Source organism: Cervus elaphus, chromosome 33, assembly GCF_910594005.1.
Source record: "Cervus elaphus chromosome 33, mCerEla1.1, whole genome shotgun sequence".
Taxonomy (NCBI): domain Eukaryota; kingdom Metazoa; phylum Chordata; class Mammalia; order Artiodactyla; family Cervidae; genus Cervus; species Cervus elaphus.
Window position 1 is genome coordinate 9870739 of NC_057847.1, and position 18096 is coordinate 9888834.

Sequence of the window (18096 nt, forward strand, 5' to 3'; positions counted from 1 at the left end):
GGAACTACATGGCCTTCAGATCTCTTCTGGTTTCCTGATTCTCCAACAATATGTGATGATCGGGCAGCTTTTTGTAGGAATCTGTGCTTAAAACATATTTTCCATTTGAAAGTTACAGCAATAGCCTTATAATAAAGAGGTATCTTACTAATTCTATTTCAGTATATTTCTAATAACCAACTTTTTAAATTGAGGTATGGTTGACCTCAGTGTTATTTTAGTTTCAGGTGTACAACAGAGTAGTTCAAAGTTTTTATAGATTATGCTCCATTTAAAGTTATTATAAAATATTAGCTATGTTCTCTGTGCGGTACAGCGAATCCTTGTTCTTACTGATTTTATATATTGTAGTTTGTACCTCTTTCCCCTACACTTGTCTTGACACTTCTTTCTCACCACTGGTAAGCACTAGTTTGTTCTCGATATCTGTGAGTCTGTTTCTGTTTTGTTATATTCGTTCATTTGTTTTATTTTTTAGATTCCACATACAAGTGGTGACATATAGGTGACATACAAGTGGTGGTATTTGTCCCTCTCTGTCTAATTTATTTCACTAGACATAATATACTCCAGGTCCATTCATGTTGTTGCAAGTGGCAAAATTTCATTCTTTTTATGGCTAAGTAGTATTTCATTCCATTTTGTGTGTGTGTGTGTGCGTGTATCACATCTTCTTCATTCAGTCATCTGTTGATGGATACTTAGGTTGCTTTCATATCTTGGTTATTGTAAATAATGCTGTTATGAACACAGGGGTACATGTATCTTTTAAGTTGTTTTTGTTTTCTTTGGATATATACTCAGGAATGGAATTGCTGGATCATATGGTAATGCTATTTTTAGTCTTTTAAGGAACTTTGGTACTGTTTTCCATATTAACTGCACCAATTTGGATTCCTACTAACAGGGTACAAGGGCTTGCTTTTCTCCACATCCTCGCCAACATTTGTTATTTGTGGTCTTTTAGATATTCTGACAAGTGTGAGGTGATATATCATTGTGATTTTGATTTGCATTTCTCTAGTGATTAGCAATGTTGAGCATCTTTTCACATGTGTATTGGTCATCTGTATGTCTTCTCTGGAAAAATGTTCATTTAGATATAATGCCCATCTATATAGGATTGTTTGGGGTTTTTGATATTGAGTTGTACGAGCTGTTGTATATTTTGGATATTAACCTCTTACTGGTCATCATTTGCCAACATTTTCTCCCATTCAGTCTTTTCATTTTGTCAGTGGTTTCCTTTGCTGTGCAAAAGCCTTTACATTTAATTAGGTCCCACTTGTTTATTTTGCTTTGTTTACTTTGCCTCAGGAAACAGATCTAGAAAATATTGCTATGATTTATGTCAAAGAGTGTTCTGCCTGTGTTTTCTTCTATGAGTTTTTCAGTTTCTGGTTTCAAAACCAGTTTTTTTTTTTTTTTTTTTTTTTCAAAACCAGTTTTAAATGACTGTTGACCTAAGTCAACATCAAGCTGAAGAAAATATTGTGACAGACTTTATGCATGTGTAACTCAGCAGATATCTTTGAACACCTACTATGTTCCAAACACTATTCTAGAAATTGTGATGATGTAAAGATTTAAGGGAAAAAACCCACAGTCCTTATTATCAGTAAGTCGATGGTTTTGTAGAAAAGGCAAAGTGAATGTGAAGAATGCAATTCAAACTTTTTAACCTTTAAAAAGCACATGCTTTTCTATCAATATTTCCCCCAAACAATAGCAATAGCCCTCAGAGGGAACTGTGGGAAATCTATTCTTTTCCCAGATTTCCTTCCCTAATAAGTTCTGTGACTCTCCAAAGAGCACTTTCATGTTCCATAGTCTATCTAGATGATCAATTGACTAGACATCCTGATCTAGACGCTACAGCACCATACTCCACAGTTTATTTCTGATGTCCTATAAACACCTTTCAGGGCTGCTGCTCTTCGCCGCTCACACTAGATACATGCACACAGTTCGTCCTTAATTCCCTAGAGCACAGCCAAGTCTACTGAAATACTCAACCCTTCACTGACGGGTTAGGGATAATTCAAGCACAACATAGAAAGTGCCTTATAATTCAGCTGCCACTAAAAGTGACTCTCTGCTCTTAGCATCTTCCATTGATATTAAATATTGCATATAAAACATATAAAATTGATATTGTGTGTCAGAGTGTTCCATGTGGCAGGTCACCCCAGGCATCTATGCACACTGCAGTTTGTACACTTCCCTCTCCTTTGTCTATAACTGGGAAGAGATCTGCCAGTCCATGCCCAAGCCTGCCTCATCACTTACCCCAGGCTGATTGACAGTGGAAACACCCAGTTCCTTCACCCTCACCGAACGAGTTCTCTTTAGCCTTAGGGCAACAGACAAGACAATGCAATGGTTTAAAAGACATACTTCAAAGTCTGGGTTATTCAATTTAAAAAAAAACCCATGGTTTCAGCCACAAGGCCATTTCAGATCTCTACTCTAACGTGATATTAAGTGAAGGCCTGATATGGACTGTTCTAAATCAATCCGTGAAAAAGTTCCTATATAAAAGGTATACATATCTCCTGGGTCAGGGGTGGGTTGGGTTTCAGGGTCAAGATTGAATACATAGTTAGAAAAACAAATTATTATCTGTCTCTTCAAGGACATGTTTATGCTAAAGACAACAAAATGTACAGCCATCCATGGCTCATTTCACATCTCTGTCTGAAGTACTAGCTTTCAGATTAAAGATTAATTAAATTAATTAATTAACATTTTTCTCCAAGAACAATAGGTGGTTATTCTGTTTATGAAACTATTCTAGTGATTTTCCTGAAGCAAAAGAGTTGACTTCAAAGGTGAATGAATGTTTCCACTACTAATACATTTTAAATGATCTTTCCAATTTAGAAAAAAACCAAACTTGATTTCATTTAATACCCTATTAAAAGGGTAAGAAAGACCTCTGTTTAGACTGGAGACAGTGGAAATAAGGACAGAGGAATCATTCAGGGCAGGGAATGACTGAAGAGCGTGCTGAAGTTTGGGTAGGAGCCAATGAGCCGAGGCAGGGAGGTCAGGAGAGCGTGATTTAGACACAAGGAGCAGCATTTGTGAAGTCTTAGAGACCAGAGAGGAGGGTGCCTTCAAGAGGGGATGACATTTTGGGTGGGAGGTCATGGAGGGGATGACATTTTGGGTGGGCATTTGCACCTATATTGTGACTGTCAAAGTACCAAGTCATTAAACTTTGATTTCTGAAAATACTTAGGTAATCTCACTTCCTCTCTTTTTTAAAAAAATAATTTTATTTGTTTATTTTATTTCTGGCTGTGCTGGGCCTTTGTTGCTGCGAGGACCTTTCTCTGGTTGTAAGGGCTATTCTCTAGTTGTGGTGCACAGGCTTTTCATTGCAGCAGCTTCTCTTATGGCGGAGCGCGGGCTCTAGAGAGCACAGGCTTCAGCAGTTGCAGCTCGAGAGGTCCGTGGTTGTAGCTCCCGGGCTCTGGAGCATAGGCTGATAGTTGTGTCACATGGGCTTGGTTGCTCCACAGCATGTGGAGCATGGATCAGGGGTTGAACCTGTGTCTCCTGCATTGACAGGAGGATTCTTTACCAGTGAGTCACCAGGGAAGCCCCTCACCCCCTCTCTTATTCTCAAAGAGGGGAGGAGGCTCCAGTGAGAGATGGTTAAATAGAAGCTACAATCAATTGTTGCAGATTCTATCAAAGACTATGTAGTTTGTAAACTATGTCCAAATGGATATAAAAAAATCTTATTCCTTAAGGTTTTGTCATAGAAGCTTCTTTGTACCTAATACTGGACATGTAGGTATTCTATATGCTTTGAAGGAATGAATGAATGCATCATTATGGGGAAGTTATGATGGATTTTAATACAATTCCTTAAATAACTGTCTCATTTCTAATCTTTCCATCCCCAAAGTAGAGATTCAACTACCTTAACCAGATAATCTCACAGTGTCTCATTTTAGCATCATAACGACTGCTTGAAGTATGTAGTGATTTTCATTTTATAGATGCAGAAACCTAAATAAGTGATCCAAGGTCACAGATTAGAAATTTTTTAAAAAGTGGGTTTTGAATCCAGCTCTATTGGTTCTAGTTCATTCATTCAATTACCATCCACTGAAGTATGTCCACAATTTTTTTCTGTTGAAACCTCAATCAAAACAATCCACTGTTGAAACACTAAGGCCACATAAGGACAAGTACTTAGAAATAGATGCTATTGTTGACTAGAATGATTTTGTGAACTACATGAAAAGTTTCCAATATCTGTTACAAATGAACAGTTTGGAGGGATTCTGGATGAGCAACTGTATTCTATGCCAAACTGCTCTACTCTGAGATATAAAGAAAGATTGATTGCCTTGTGACCTCAACCTCTGAAAAGGTTATGATGCCTCCGCCTCCCCTCAACCTCTCATACCTGTTTCAAAAAACTTTTAAGTCTGATTTATAAACTCGGTGTAATATAGTTCATTAAGTCTACTTCTCTCTCCTAATGATTGCCTATCTGCTGTTTTAACTTTTTGTGGTACCCTAAGCACATACCTAAATTTGCTTAATCCAGTCTGGGATACCAGATGCATTTGCACTTTTTTTTTTTCAGGCATTATGCCCTACTTGTATTGTTGCTGTTTAGTCACTAAGTCATGTCTGACTCTTTTTTGACCCCATGGACTATAGCCTGCCAGGCTCCTCTGTCCATGAGATTCTCCAGGCAAGAATACAGGAGCAGGTTGCTATCTCCTTCTCCAAGGGATCTTCCCAACCCAGGAATCGAACCATGTCTCCTGCATTGGCAGGCGGGTTCTTTACCACTGAGTCCACAGGGAAGCCCTACTTTACACTTGTTGATTAATTTGCAAACCAGGGATCAGTTGATAAGCTAATCTACTGGATAAAGGCTATAATTCTATTCTCAAATGGAGAGGAAATTATGATCTCCTAGGCTTCAAAGAGAGTTATATTGATAGAAGCTACAGAAGCTTCCTTGTTCCTGCTCCAGGTCAGTGAAATGGTTGATATGGTATGATATATAACTCACTGAGCCACTGGTGTACCATAGAAGTCTTGCTCAAAAATTATGGCCTGTGTATTTTGGTATAAGAAATTTTGACACTTTTGAAGATAAAATATCTGAAAAGGTTCTTGCTGCCCCAGTGAACTAGAAATTAACATTTTTTAAATAACATCCTTGCTATTTTGAAACCTGAGCCTCTTTGGAAGATGAAAGGAACAAAAGTATACACCAAACTGAGAAGGCATCGAAAGACCAAAAAAACGAGGCAGGCAGCTCCATACAATCAATGGATCAAGTTTGTTACAGGGTGACTTACTCACAAAGGCTTCCCTGATTCAACAGTGAAGAATCCATCTGCCAATGCAGGAGACACGGGTTCGATCCCTGGAGAAGGAAATGGCTACCGGCTCCAGTATTCTTGCCTGGAAAATCCCACGGGCAGAGGAGTCTGGCAGTCTACAGTCTACGGGGTTGCAAAACAGACAGGACTTGGTAACTAAAAAAACAATAACTTACAAGGTGGGATTTGGATCGGGTGGACAACGATCTGGAAGCATTTGCAGCCGCACTCCTCACCCCTGAGGGGCCGTTGGATAATTTTATAGTTAACCTAGGGTGTAGAAGTAGGTGCTTGGAGGCCGGACATGCATTCCTAAGTCAAGGTTTATGAATGGGCCACTAGTCTCATGGGTACCAGGATTATGTTAACAAAGGTTTTCATCATTGTTTTGGAATTAATAGATCATAGAGGCCACCTGGTCCTAATGATTATTAAACAATATCTGTTTACTGCCAAGCCCTTGTCTACAGAGGAGTGATTTCCCACACAGTACAGTCCTGGGTAGGAAGGACAGGAGAAACTGTAAAGACTCAAGGTTGTGTCAGTTATACTAGCAGCCATACAAGCCTTCATTAATTATTTTCCAATCAGTGGTGGGAACTGTGTAATCTCATAATTGTAACCTACCAATAAAGCTCTCTAGTTCTAAAGGAAACATATTACAAGCAATTTGAAATATATAATTAATTAGCAATTAACTAGAAAAGCTGTTAGACAACTAATACTCTGTTGTATATCTAAAGATATAGATAATACTCTATTGGATAGATCTTGAGTTATAAATTAAGCCTTGTGTTAAATTTCTTTTCTTTCTTGAGGGGAAGGGGAAACTAGACCACAAAAATATATTTAAATATCCAAATCATTATATTGTGGAGGCAAAGAATTCAGACACTTTCCTGACATTATACAGTGCAAAATTTAGTTTGAAATATCCTGAACTCTTTGGATATCCCGACTCTGCCATTTTCTGCTTATGTGACCTTGGTAAGTCACTTCGCTAAACCTCAGTTTCTCTCTCTGTAAAACAGAGTACCTACTAAAAGTATCTACTTCCTGGGCTCTTTCTAAGGGCAAAATAAGAAAACCAGTCAACTGCATAGCATAATACTAGAATTTTAGGACATTGGATTGTATACATCCAATAACATAAATACTATTAGAATTATTATATTAAAAGCATTTTACAGTTCATAGCACTAGCTGTTTTAATCAGAACCATTTATCAAAATTGAGAGTCAGGTAAGACCTGTCTTCCTCCACAGTATCAAAGGCAATGGCCTCCCTCCACAGATGCCCCACGTTATATTTCACTCATTCTTAAAGACTAACGTCTGACATCTATAGTCAGAAACGACTATGGCTAGCTAGAAATGCTTGAGCCTGTGTCTTTCCCGCTAGATACTAGATTATAAACTCTGGAGGGTAGGGATCATATATTTTGAATTGAATTTTATTTTTATTCATTTATTTATTTTGGCGGTGCCATGTGGCATGTGGGATCTTAGTTCCCCAATCAGGAATCGAGCTTGTGCCCCTACAGTGGAAACTCTTGAGTCCAAATCACTGGACAACTGGAAAGTCCTGAGCTGAATCTTAACCACCTCCCCAGCTGTGATTACACTGCCTGCATATAGTTATATGATTGGCAAAGATACAGTTTCATTCAACAGTCCACCCCTTCAGTCTTGAGTTGTACAATGGAATAACTGGGAGGGACTGTTTACCTGACCTGTCTGAAGTTGGGGGTCCAGCCCCCTAGGATGAATGCTAACTGTGGTCCTTCATGGAGCTGCAAGGGCTACAAGGTGAGAACCTTTGAGGGGTGGGAAGAGGCCCAAGGGGTCTCCAGGAGGAGAGGAGGAGCTGAAACTCTGGATGTTAGCATGTTGGTGCCCTGTGTCTTCCTAGGCACTAGCCACCAGACTTCACTTTGCCCCCAGAGTTTAGTGACATAAAAAATTACTTTATTACACTCTCAGATTCTGTGAATCAGGAATTTGGAAAGGGCGTGAGGGACATTCTAAATACAAAAGGGCATTCTCTGCACTACAGTGTATGGCCTCTCAGCTAGGAAGACTTTGGTGATGAGAAGCGACTTTGGTAGCTGGAATCTAAAACAGCTGGGGCTGAAGGAGCTCTCTCTGTGATCACTCACTCACCTGTCTGGCACCTGGGCTGGGACAACTGATGGCTGGGCTCAGCTATGACTATCATCCAGAACACCTACACATGGCCTTTTAACATGGCTTGGGATTTTTACAGCGTGGGGACTAGAATCTGAGAGAGAAAGCCCCAAAATGGATAAGAAACAGGTGGAAATTTCATGGCATTTCTCATGGCCTCAGAAATCATAAAACACCATTCTATTAGCAATAGCGAGCCATGAGGTCAGCCCCAAATTCAAGGAAACAAGATTTAGAGTCTCCTTATTGACGGGGACAGGGACAAGGTTACTCTGTAGGAGGGCGAGGGGTGGAAAAGATTGTTGGGACCATCTTTGAAAAATATTATCTGTCAGTAACCATTTCTTCTTCTTATTGATGTCTCCCCCAGAGGCTTCCCACACACTTAGTTTCAATTCTAAAGTTCTAAAGTAGCAAAACAAACCAAAATTGGATGGAAAATTGTATATGTAGTCATTTGGGTGAGGCAGTCATGAGGGTTCTCTCATGACTGAGGTGACTGATGTACCTGGTGGCAGCCACTCTGACTGCCCTGGAGCTCTTCCTTGCTCTTTTCCAAATCGTGCAGCCAGCTGTGTGTTATGGACTGAATTGTACCTCCCCCTGGGAGAAGGAAATGGCAACCCACTCCAGTATTCTTGTCAAGAGAATCCTGTGGACAGAGGAGCCTGGTGGGCTGCTGTCCATAGGGTCGCAGAGAGTCAGACACAACTGAAGTGATTTAGCATGCATGCATACATGCACTGGAGAAGGAAATGATAACCCACTCCAATATTCTTGCCTGGAGATTCCCAGGGACGGAGGAGCCTGGTGGGCTGCCGTCTATGGGGTCGCACAGAGTCGAAGACAACTAAAGTGACTTAGCAGCAGCAGTACCTCCCCCCATTCATATGTGACGGTATTGGGCACGTGTGCATGCTCAGTTGTGTCCGACTCTTTGCGCCCCGTGGATATATATAGCCCGCCAGGCTCCTCTGTCCGTGGGATTTTTCAGGCGTTGGAGTGGGTTACCATTTCCTTTTCCAGGGGGTCTTCCCAACCCAGGGTTCAAACCCATGTCCCTGTGTCTTCTGCATTGGTAGGCAGATTGTTTACTACTGCGCCACCTGAATCTATCGGGAGATAAGGCCTTTAAGAAAGTAGTGAAGGTTAAATGAAGTAATAAGAGCGGGTTCTAGTCCAAAGAAGCGACAGCAGGGGGCGCCATGAGAGGACACAGTGAGATGGCCATCCGCCAGGCAAGGACAGAGGCCTCAGGAGAATCCAAACTGGCCAACTACTTGGTCTTGGACTTCCAGCCACCAGATCAGTGAGGAAATACGCTTTTGTTGTTTAAGCCACCCAGTCATAGTGTTTTTCTGTGGCAGCTCTAGGTGACTAGCAGTGGATGATTCTGACCTCTCAGAGGGTATGGTCTTCATGCTGCCGTTCCTCTGTCCTCTCGTCTGGGCTCTTTCGGTTCTTCCCACGTATTAACATGTTTCTGTGCCATTGCTCGTGCTGCTCCTTCTGTCTCGAAAGTTCTTTCATCTTTGGGCCTATTAATTCATCTTTCAAGGCTCAGCTTAGATGCCACGTTCTTTGTGTTTTACTTAACCATAATCACTCTGCCTCTGTGCACATACTTTGATTTTGTCATTTTCAATATTGAGTAATAATTAGCCATCTCCGAGCCTCTCCCCTTTGCTACAGAATGTTTGCAGGGAAGGACTGCATTCTGGTTCCCCCAGTTTCTGATATAGAGCCTGACATTAGTAGGTGCTCAATATATGTTTGCTGATTTAATACATTGTACTAGAAACATCATACATTATACTGGAATGAGAAGAGGGTGTCAGAAGATGACATGGCTGGATGGCAATCATCAATGCAATGGACATGAACTTGGGGCAAACTCCGGGAGATGGTGAGGAACAGGGAGGCCTGGTGTGCTGCAGTCCATGGGGTCGCAAAAGAGTCTCGGACATGACTGGGCAACTGAACAACAGCTAGAAACCCATAAAATTCAGACCAGGATGACGCCTTACTGTTGATCTAATCAGATTCACATTTCACAAGTGAAAAAAATGCAGCCTGAAAAGACAGATATTCTAAAGGAAATTACCATCACACTTCAAGTTAATACAAAAAAGGAATCCTGAAAGGTAATAATTTGAGGGGATGACTGAACAATGAAAAGGCATGAACTCATAGAGCTGAGAATGGGAGTGTGTTCCAGACATCAGGTGGGGGCATCCAGGAGGGTTTGGAGACAGGTGGATGCCCAAGCCGATGCATGCATATTAAAAAATACGTTACTGTGACTTGAAAGCTCTGTTCCAATCTTTAAAACAAACCTATACATTAAATTTTATTATTCTTCTTATTTTTACCTCCAAATTTTTCCTGCCTAGTTTTTGAAGAATAGATTTCTAGAGACCCAAGCTATACATTTATTTAAACATAGGTTCCTTTAATTCTGAGTAAAGCATTGAGAAATTGTGCTGCATGTATATCCTGGTAAATTCAGATAAGTTAAAATAATAACAGCACATTCTTTTCTTATCTCAGTAGTCCCCCCAATCAAACCTTGAGTTAGAGCAAAGATATTAAGCATCACCTTACAGTTGATTTTTCCTGACAAAATTCCAATGATAGGTGAGGGGTCTTTGGTCCCTCATTCATCCTCTCTTAGAAATCCATAGAGGGAAAATGCTAACAGTTATGAGAATGTGATTACTCATTTGTCTCCTAAAACACATCGACAATTTAGACACACAAAAATAATATGTGAAAAAAATGCATTTGCCCTCTGTTTTTTGAATGGTCTTTGTTTCTAAAGAGATAAACAAAACAAAGAAAAGACACAAAAGTATAAAATTCCATGTTTTCACTATGGAGAAAATGATATTTTTAATACATAAACATCACAAGGGGCTGTCGTGAGAGTTCAGTCGGATGATACATTAACAAGCTTAGTTCAATTCCTGATATTTCCTGAGTGCTCACAAAACTGTAAAATGTTCTCTGCAAACACTGGCAAAAGTTCCACATGTCAGCATCACTCCCCAGGTGTGTGGACTTGAGACAATTACTTACCTTTATGACCCTCAGTTTTCTTCTCTGTTAACTGAGGAAGATGATGCCTTTTTGTGGGGTGGTTGTGAAGATTTGGTGAAATGATGAAAAGGGCACAGTGGCAGGCACTTCACAAAGGTAGGTTTCCTTTTGTCTAGTGGATAAAGTTGAGTTCTACTCTTAACTTTTTAAAAAATTAATCCCCTAATGACTTTGAACAAGACATATCAGTCCTTTGGAGCTCATTTTTTTTAACTTAAAATGGAGAGTTGTACCAAATATTTTAACTGAAGCATGCATGCTAAGTTGCATCAGTCATGTCCAAATCTGTGCCCTAATGGAATGTAGCCTGCCAGGCTCCTCCATTCATGGGATTCTCTAGGCAAGAATACTGGAGTGGGTGGCCATGCCCTCCTCTAGGGCATCTTCCTGACCCAGGGATTGAACCTGCATCTCTAGTGTCGCCTAGCATTGGCAGGTGGGTTCTTTACCGCTAGTGCCACCTGGGAAGCCCTGAACTTCTTACCAAAAGGAGACCCCCTCAGTGGGGTCATTGGTTGATTATTTGAACTGGGCTTCCTCTCTTCTCCCGTTGCTTGTTGGAGTCGCTGTAAGATCTGCATTAGGAATCATTGTTAGCTGACGACGAGTGACTCGTCTGTAGATACGGAGAAATTTATATACTTGCATGGATACCTCCATAAAATACTGAGCTTGTTTTAAGTCAATAACACATAAAGATGAAAGGTTTGTTTGTGTCTTCACACAACTGGTATGAGCACATTTCTGTTCGTTGGTCAGAGCTCAGGTGCCTTCAAGTATCCAGTCCTAAAACCTCCAACTTCTAACACTTTGTTGGAGCCTTTGGGTCAGCATTTATGCCTAAGAAAAATGGAGATTTGAGAGTCAATTTGAAAGGACTTAACTGCAACATTAAAAAAAAAAAATCAATGAAAGCAGAATGTTGAAAGCAGGGATGTCAAAGCTGTAGGCGACGGTTTAAATTGCCCAAGCCTAGGATTTCCTGTGTCTCTGCCAAGGCAGAAACTCACAAAAAAATGACTCATTTTCTCTTTCATATGTTGGAGTGAGGGTGATAAATGTCCAGTTTCTCAAATCTTACTTTCACCTAAAGTAGGCAAGAATTAATGGATAGCTAATTCCATGATATGTTAAGCACAAGTTGTCTTCAGTGACAGGAAGAAAATTCCTTAAGAATTGTTGTTTTCTAGCATATAAAGGGAACATAATATAGAATGAAGAAAAAAGCTTTGGAAAAGCAAGAATGCCCCTCTAAAAAGAGCACTGAAGTGAAAAGGAAACAGCAGTGGGAAAGGATGGGGGCGGAAGATGATTCAGCCAGAGGGGGCTGGGTGAGTACTGTGGGCTGGCCTGCCGAGGTGTGAAGTAGGCAGGCGGCTATGACTAGCATTGAATGGAAGATAATTAAGAGCAAGTTGGTACCAGTAACTGCCAGGGAAGGAAAGAGAATATGTCTGGAAAAAGCAGCTCTTTAATTCTTTGCTGAATTAAAACACCTACCCGTTTGTGCCTTGAGAATTTCATTTTGAAATGAAAAAAAAAAAAAAATTCCTGTAAACAGAATGCAGATTGTGAAATTATGCATGCTTGCTCCTAAGTTTTAAAATGGCATAACTGTGCTGGACACTCTCGGAAATAAACATGTATGTTAAAATATCAGTCATTTTTTCAAAGGAAACAAGCCATTCATCACACAAGTTATCAAGTTTCAGTTAGGGATCAGATACACATATGTATTTCTGCATCTTTTTCAAAAGAAAGGACTGCAAAGGCACAGCTTCCATTGTTCTTTAAATAGCTTTCTGGAATGAAGAGCATTATAATTAAACTGCAACAAGTGTCACTTCAGAGAAGCGTCTAAATTATGGGTCTGAGTGGGGGTGAGAGATGCTATTTGATTGCTTGACAATCAAAACCAGAAGATGTTCAGATATGCACAACCCGGACTTACTGTAATTATATCAGATGGAGAAGAAGTGGGAGGAATAGGTATAGCCTTGAATTCAATCATCACTTGTTTATCTCTCTTTCAAAAAAAAACATTTAAAAGAAGAACTGTTCATAAATACTCAGAATGCATACTCACAAATCGTTTTGTAAAAGAAAAGACACATTAGCAAATAATCAGTCCTTTCAGTGCCTCCCAGAAATAGGCTGCAAAAACATGGCCACGGATATCCTCAAAGCACTCTCAAAATTTAGAAACTAGTACATTTAACTCCCCAACAAGTACTCTATTTCAAATATAACATCAGAAGGGACATTCATAAGGGCTCTGGAATCTACTTGTCACCCTGTTTTGCGCTCCATTTTGCCCAGCTCTCAGCTCTCCTGAAACTCCCTTTTCTCTTAAAATGGGAAGGGATGGATACAAGACACTCTGAGGACACTGCTCAGACATTTTAGAACCTCTTTTGCCTTTTAAAAATGTCCAGAATTTGCCTCTTGGAAGGAAGCTGTGAATTTAATACAAACTGTGTGACATCCTGTTAAGTAGTACATACAACAGCAAACATTAAACCCTTTACTGGGAAATGTAGAAGCCTGTCAGGCTGAAAATGAAGACATAGCACGTTTTTCATGATCCTTTCCCAAGTGAAAAACTAGGACTGTAAATGTTACACATAATAACTACATATGTAAACAAAATGATCCCATGTCCTTTGGACTGATCCTTCTTTTAACATTTAGCTAAAAATGGCTCTTGTTTCCTTATCCCATCAAAGGGAAAGTCCGCTATCCTAAAACCCCCAGATTTCTGGGGATTCTCCTCTTGGGCATTTTTCATTCCAGATTCTCATTACTGGCTTTGTGTACCGATTGACAATTTTCATAGATAAAGTGAGTGAAATGTAGGATATATTCAAGGACAATTTAGGGATTGGATTGAACGATTTCTCTCTAAAGAGGGAGATTTCTAGACGGGTTCACACAACAGTAGATGGTCCCATAGAGTGAACGTTTAGATGCCAGTCACAGGAAGATGCTTTCATCTCTGTAAGGGGAAGATATATCTGTGGGACAAAGATGGCTCAAGCTATTCTCTAGGGATTAGGAATGCAGTAAGTCTTGCATCTCTGGAGTTATTCAAGTTTTCACTAGCTACATCAACTTGAGGTCAACTCTCAGAAGCAGATCCTGAGATGAAGATCCAAATAAAGTAGCTTATCTGGCAGGTGATGTCAGGAAAGACTGTAGGAGATGGAGAAGTAGAACAGGAAAGGATGTTGGTTATAAAAGATAGACTGTCACAAAAGAGTCCACTGTCGTAAAGGGAACTCTAATCTCACTTGGAAATTCCGGCGGCCCATGTAAAGTACTAACTTTAGTTAATCCCCCGGCAAGCTGAGGTAGCTGGAATACTTACACACAAATTCCCATCAGTGGTTGTTGAAAGGGCATCAGTCTTTGCCACTTCCTGCCTGCCTGGTGGGAGGAGGGCAAAGCCAGCGCTCGGGCTTCAAGGAATCCTATAGCAATTAAATGCCATGCTGGCAATTGAAAGCCAGACTGGCACCTACGGAGCTGGTAAGAGTGAAAGGGTGTAGGTCAGGGACTCAGGAGTATCTAGCATACTAGGCAAAAACTTGGGAAGGCTATTATAGAAGAGATCGCAGTGTGACCACCCAAGGACTAAAGCAAGCCAAAATATATACACTTAAAGTTATTTCAGTGTTGGTTTTTCAAATTGACTGTGAACGACCATGGGTACTACCAAACTCTCTCCGATTTGCCTCAGGCAAGTTGTCAGTGTCCCCTGGCTAGTTTCACACGTTTACATCATTCATCTGCTCTTGGAGTTTGCCACCCCTGGAGGAAATTCAAATCTCAAATGATAGGCAGGTGTGGATAATCTTGAAAGTCATTGCCAAATGTGAAAATCTAGGATGCACTAAAAGCTTTTTCAGCAATGAATGTATATGTGTACGTGTTAAGTCGCTTTCGTCCTGTCAGACTCTTTGCAGCCCCGTGGACTGTAGCCTGCTGGGCTCCTCTGCCCATGGGATTCTCCAGGCAAGAATACTAGGGTGGGTTTCTAGGCCCTCCTCCAGGGGATCTTCCCAACCCAGGGAACGAACTTGTGTCTGTTATGTCTCCTGCATTGATGGACAGGTTCTTTACCACTAGCACCACCTGGGAAGCCCAATTTAAGTATATGCTACCTTTTAAATTATTTTGCAAGGTCCTCAAGGGCAGTAGCATAGGCCTATAAATGCTCTTGATGATTAAAATGCAATTATGCATTTCTAAATGCTAATAAACAGATATTCATGTATAAATTCACTATACCACTATTAGTGTTTGCACAATAGAAATGTAACTTGAGCCATCACATCAGAATAGATTACAAAGAGACACTGCTTTTGACTCAGCAGGTTTGATTTAAGGTCTACAGTTATACTCCGGTGAATTTGTTAAGACAGGCATGAACACTGATCCTCACCCACTTAGCCTTGGGAAAGATGACCTTGGCAGACAACAGTTTTTAAAAATTGGCCTTGTGTTATGTTAAGTGCAAGAAGCCTGACACACAAGACTATATATACTGTATGAGTCCATTTACATGCATTCTGGAAAAGGCAAAATTATAGGGATAGAAATGGTCAGTAGCTTCCCAGCGGTGGGGGTGTTGACAGCAAAGGGGCAGGGGGCTCCTTTGTGGGGGTGACAGAAGGGTCCTTTGTCTTTCTCGTGGTTTAGTTAGTACTACTATATGTCATGGGCTCCCTAGTGGTTCAGACGGTAAAGCGTCTGCCCGCAATGCGGGAGACCCGGGTTCGATCCCCGTGTTGGTAAGATCCCCTGGAGAAGGAAATGGCAACCCACTCCAGTACTCTTGCCTAGAAAACTCCATGGATGGAGGACCCTGGTGGGCTACAGTCCATGGGGTCACAAAGAGTCAGACACGACTGAGCAACTTCACTCACTATATGTCATGGTCTGGGCGCTGGTTGGAAAAGAATTTCCAGACATGAGACAGAATGAGAGGGAAATAAAGTTTATTAGAGTGGGAGATGCTGTTAGAAGAGCAGGCCAGCTCAAGGGAGATCCGATGCTGGACAGGGGTCCTTAGTCCACTTTTATACCCAGGGTACAAGGAGTGGGATGGGGTCTTGCGGGTCATTTGCTGATTGGATGAGGCACATATACTGGGTGGGTAGCTGGGGAGAACAAGGCAAATATCCTCTATGGGGTAGGAGGGGAGACAGGTTACACTGCTCAGGAGGACCTGAAATCCATTAATATTTACAACATGGGGGAGGGAAGGATGATAAGGGTCTGGTTTTTCTGTTCCTGCATTCCAAGACCCTCCTGGGTTTTATCTGCTCTTTCGTCCTTGAGTCACCACACTATACAGATTTGTCAAATCTCATCATCAAATTGTACACCAAAAAAGGGTGAATTTTACTGTATCCCACATTTGAAAAGATTGGGAAAAAACCTCCTAGGCCTCAGGTAATCTCCCTACCTGATGCTACAAGGGAAGCTTCCCTAGCTTCCTGGGGAGACCAGGGGAGGCTGGGTAGGATGTCCTCTGAAGTAAGAAGGACATGTGGTCTCTTCTTCTCTAGCATTTGAAACCCCTTTGCTCCTCAAATAGGAAAAAACAGGTCAGTGGATAAAATGAGATTGGTTTCATTGTTGCCTTCAACTTCCTGCAACTGTCTCTGCCTTCAGTTCAGTTCAGTTCAGTTCAGTCCCTCAGTCGTGTCCAACTCTTTGCGACCCCATAAATCGCAGCTCGCCAGGCCTCCCTGTCCATCACCAACTCCCGGAGTTTACTCACACTCATGCCCAGCGAGTCGATGATGCCATCCAGCCATCTCATCCTCTGTCGTCCCCTTCTCCTCCTGCCCTCAATCCCTCCCAGCATCAGGGGCTTTTCCAATGAGTCAACTCTTCGCATGAGGTGGCCAAAGTATTGCAGTTTCAGCTTCAACATCAGTTCTTCCAATGAACACCCAGGGTGAACACTGAGAAGCAGCAGAAGAAGCCTAAGATGTCCGATGAGGAGATCTTGGAGAAATTACGGAGCATAGTGAGTGTGGGCAATCCTAAGAAGAAATACACACGGTTTGAGAAGATTGGACAAGGCGCTTCGGGCACTGTGTACATGGCCATGGATGTAGCCACGGGACAGGAGGTGGCCATTAAGCAGATGAACCTTCAGCAGCAGCCGAAGAAAAAGTTGATTATTAATGAGATCCTGGTCATGAGGGAAAACAAGAACCCAAATATTGTGAACTACTTGGACAGTCACCTTGTGGGAGAAGAGCTATGGGTTGTCATGGAATATTTGGCTGGAGGTTCTTTGACAGACGTGGTAACGGAAACTTGCATGGACGAAGGTCAGATGGCAGCTGTGTGCCGTGAGTGCCTGCAAGCTTTGGAGTTTCTGCATTCGAACCAAGTTATTCATAGAGACATCAAGAGTGACAACATCCTGTTGGGAATGGATGGCTCTGTCAAGCTAACTGATTTTGGATTTTGTGCTCAGATCACCCCAGAGCAGAGCAATGGAGCACCATAGTGGGAACACCATACTGGATGGCACCAGAGGTTGTGACCCGGAAAGCCTATGGGCCTAAGGTTGACATTTGGTCCCTCGGCATCATGGCTATTGAAATGACTGAAGGGGAGCCCCCATACCTCAATGAAAACCCTCTGAGAGCCTTGTACCTCATTGCCACCAATGGGACGCCAGAGCTTCAGAATCCAGAGAAGCTGTCAGCTATCTTCTGAGACTTTCTGAACCGCTGTCTTGAGATGGATGTGCAAAAGAGAGGTTCAGCTAAAGAACTGTTGCAGCATCAATTTCTGAAGATTGCCAAGCCTCTCTCCAGCCTCACCCCACTGATTGCTGCAGCAAAGGAGGCAACCAAGAACAATCACTAAAACCACATCACCCCAGCCTCATCGTGCCAAGCCTTCTGTGAAATAAATGCTCATTTCGGAAATTCCAACCCCTGAGGCTCTTCCTTGCCTTCTCCTCCCATTTCCCGATCTAGTGCTTTCAAGACTGATCCTTGAAAACCATGTGTCCAGCATTGAAGAGAACTGCAATTGACTAATTGGATGATGGCCATTTTAAAATAAGGAATTTGCTCCCAATCTGTGGATGTGAGGGTGATTTATGATCAAGGGCTTACATAAATAAATCCTTGGACTCCTATTTCTCCGCCCCCCCCCCACACCAATCAGTTCTTGACTATATAAAATTTTGACTTTATAACATTAAAAAGGGTGATTTATGATCAAGGGCTTACATAAATAAATCCTTGGACTCCTATTTCTCCCCCCCACCACACCAATCAGTTCTTGACTATATAAATTTTTGACTTTATAACATTAAAAAAATAAATAAAAGTTTGCCAGTGAATAAATAATATACTCATGCTGGTTTTGGAAGTCTGCTTTATCAGTTGGAAATGATTTCAACTACAAGT

General features: G+C 41.5%; 1 protein-coding gene across 1 annotated transcript; it reads left to right on the plus strand.

Annotated features, from left to right (window-relative positions):
* Window positions 1-16624: 16624 nt before the first annotated feature.
* Window positions 16625-17839, plus strand: LOC122688410 (serine/threonine-protein kinase PAK 1-like). The gene has a single exon (XM_043894401.1). It carries the CDS (start codon window positions 16650-16652, stop codon window positions 17178-17180), a length of 531 nt encoding a protein of 176 aa, XP_043750336.1. The 5' UTR covers window positions 16625-16649; the 3' UTR covers window positions 17181-17839.
* The last annotated feature ends 257 nt before the right edge of the window (window positions 17840-18096 follow it).

Excerpts from the sequence above, each read along its gene's own strand:
- LOC122688410 (XM_043894401.1), top strand. The coding sequence starts at position 16,650 with ATGTCCGATGAGGAGATCTTGGAGAAATTACGGAGCATAGTGAGTGTG.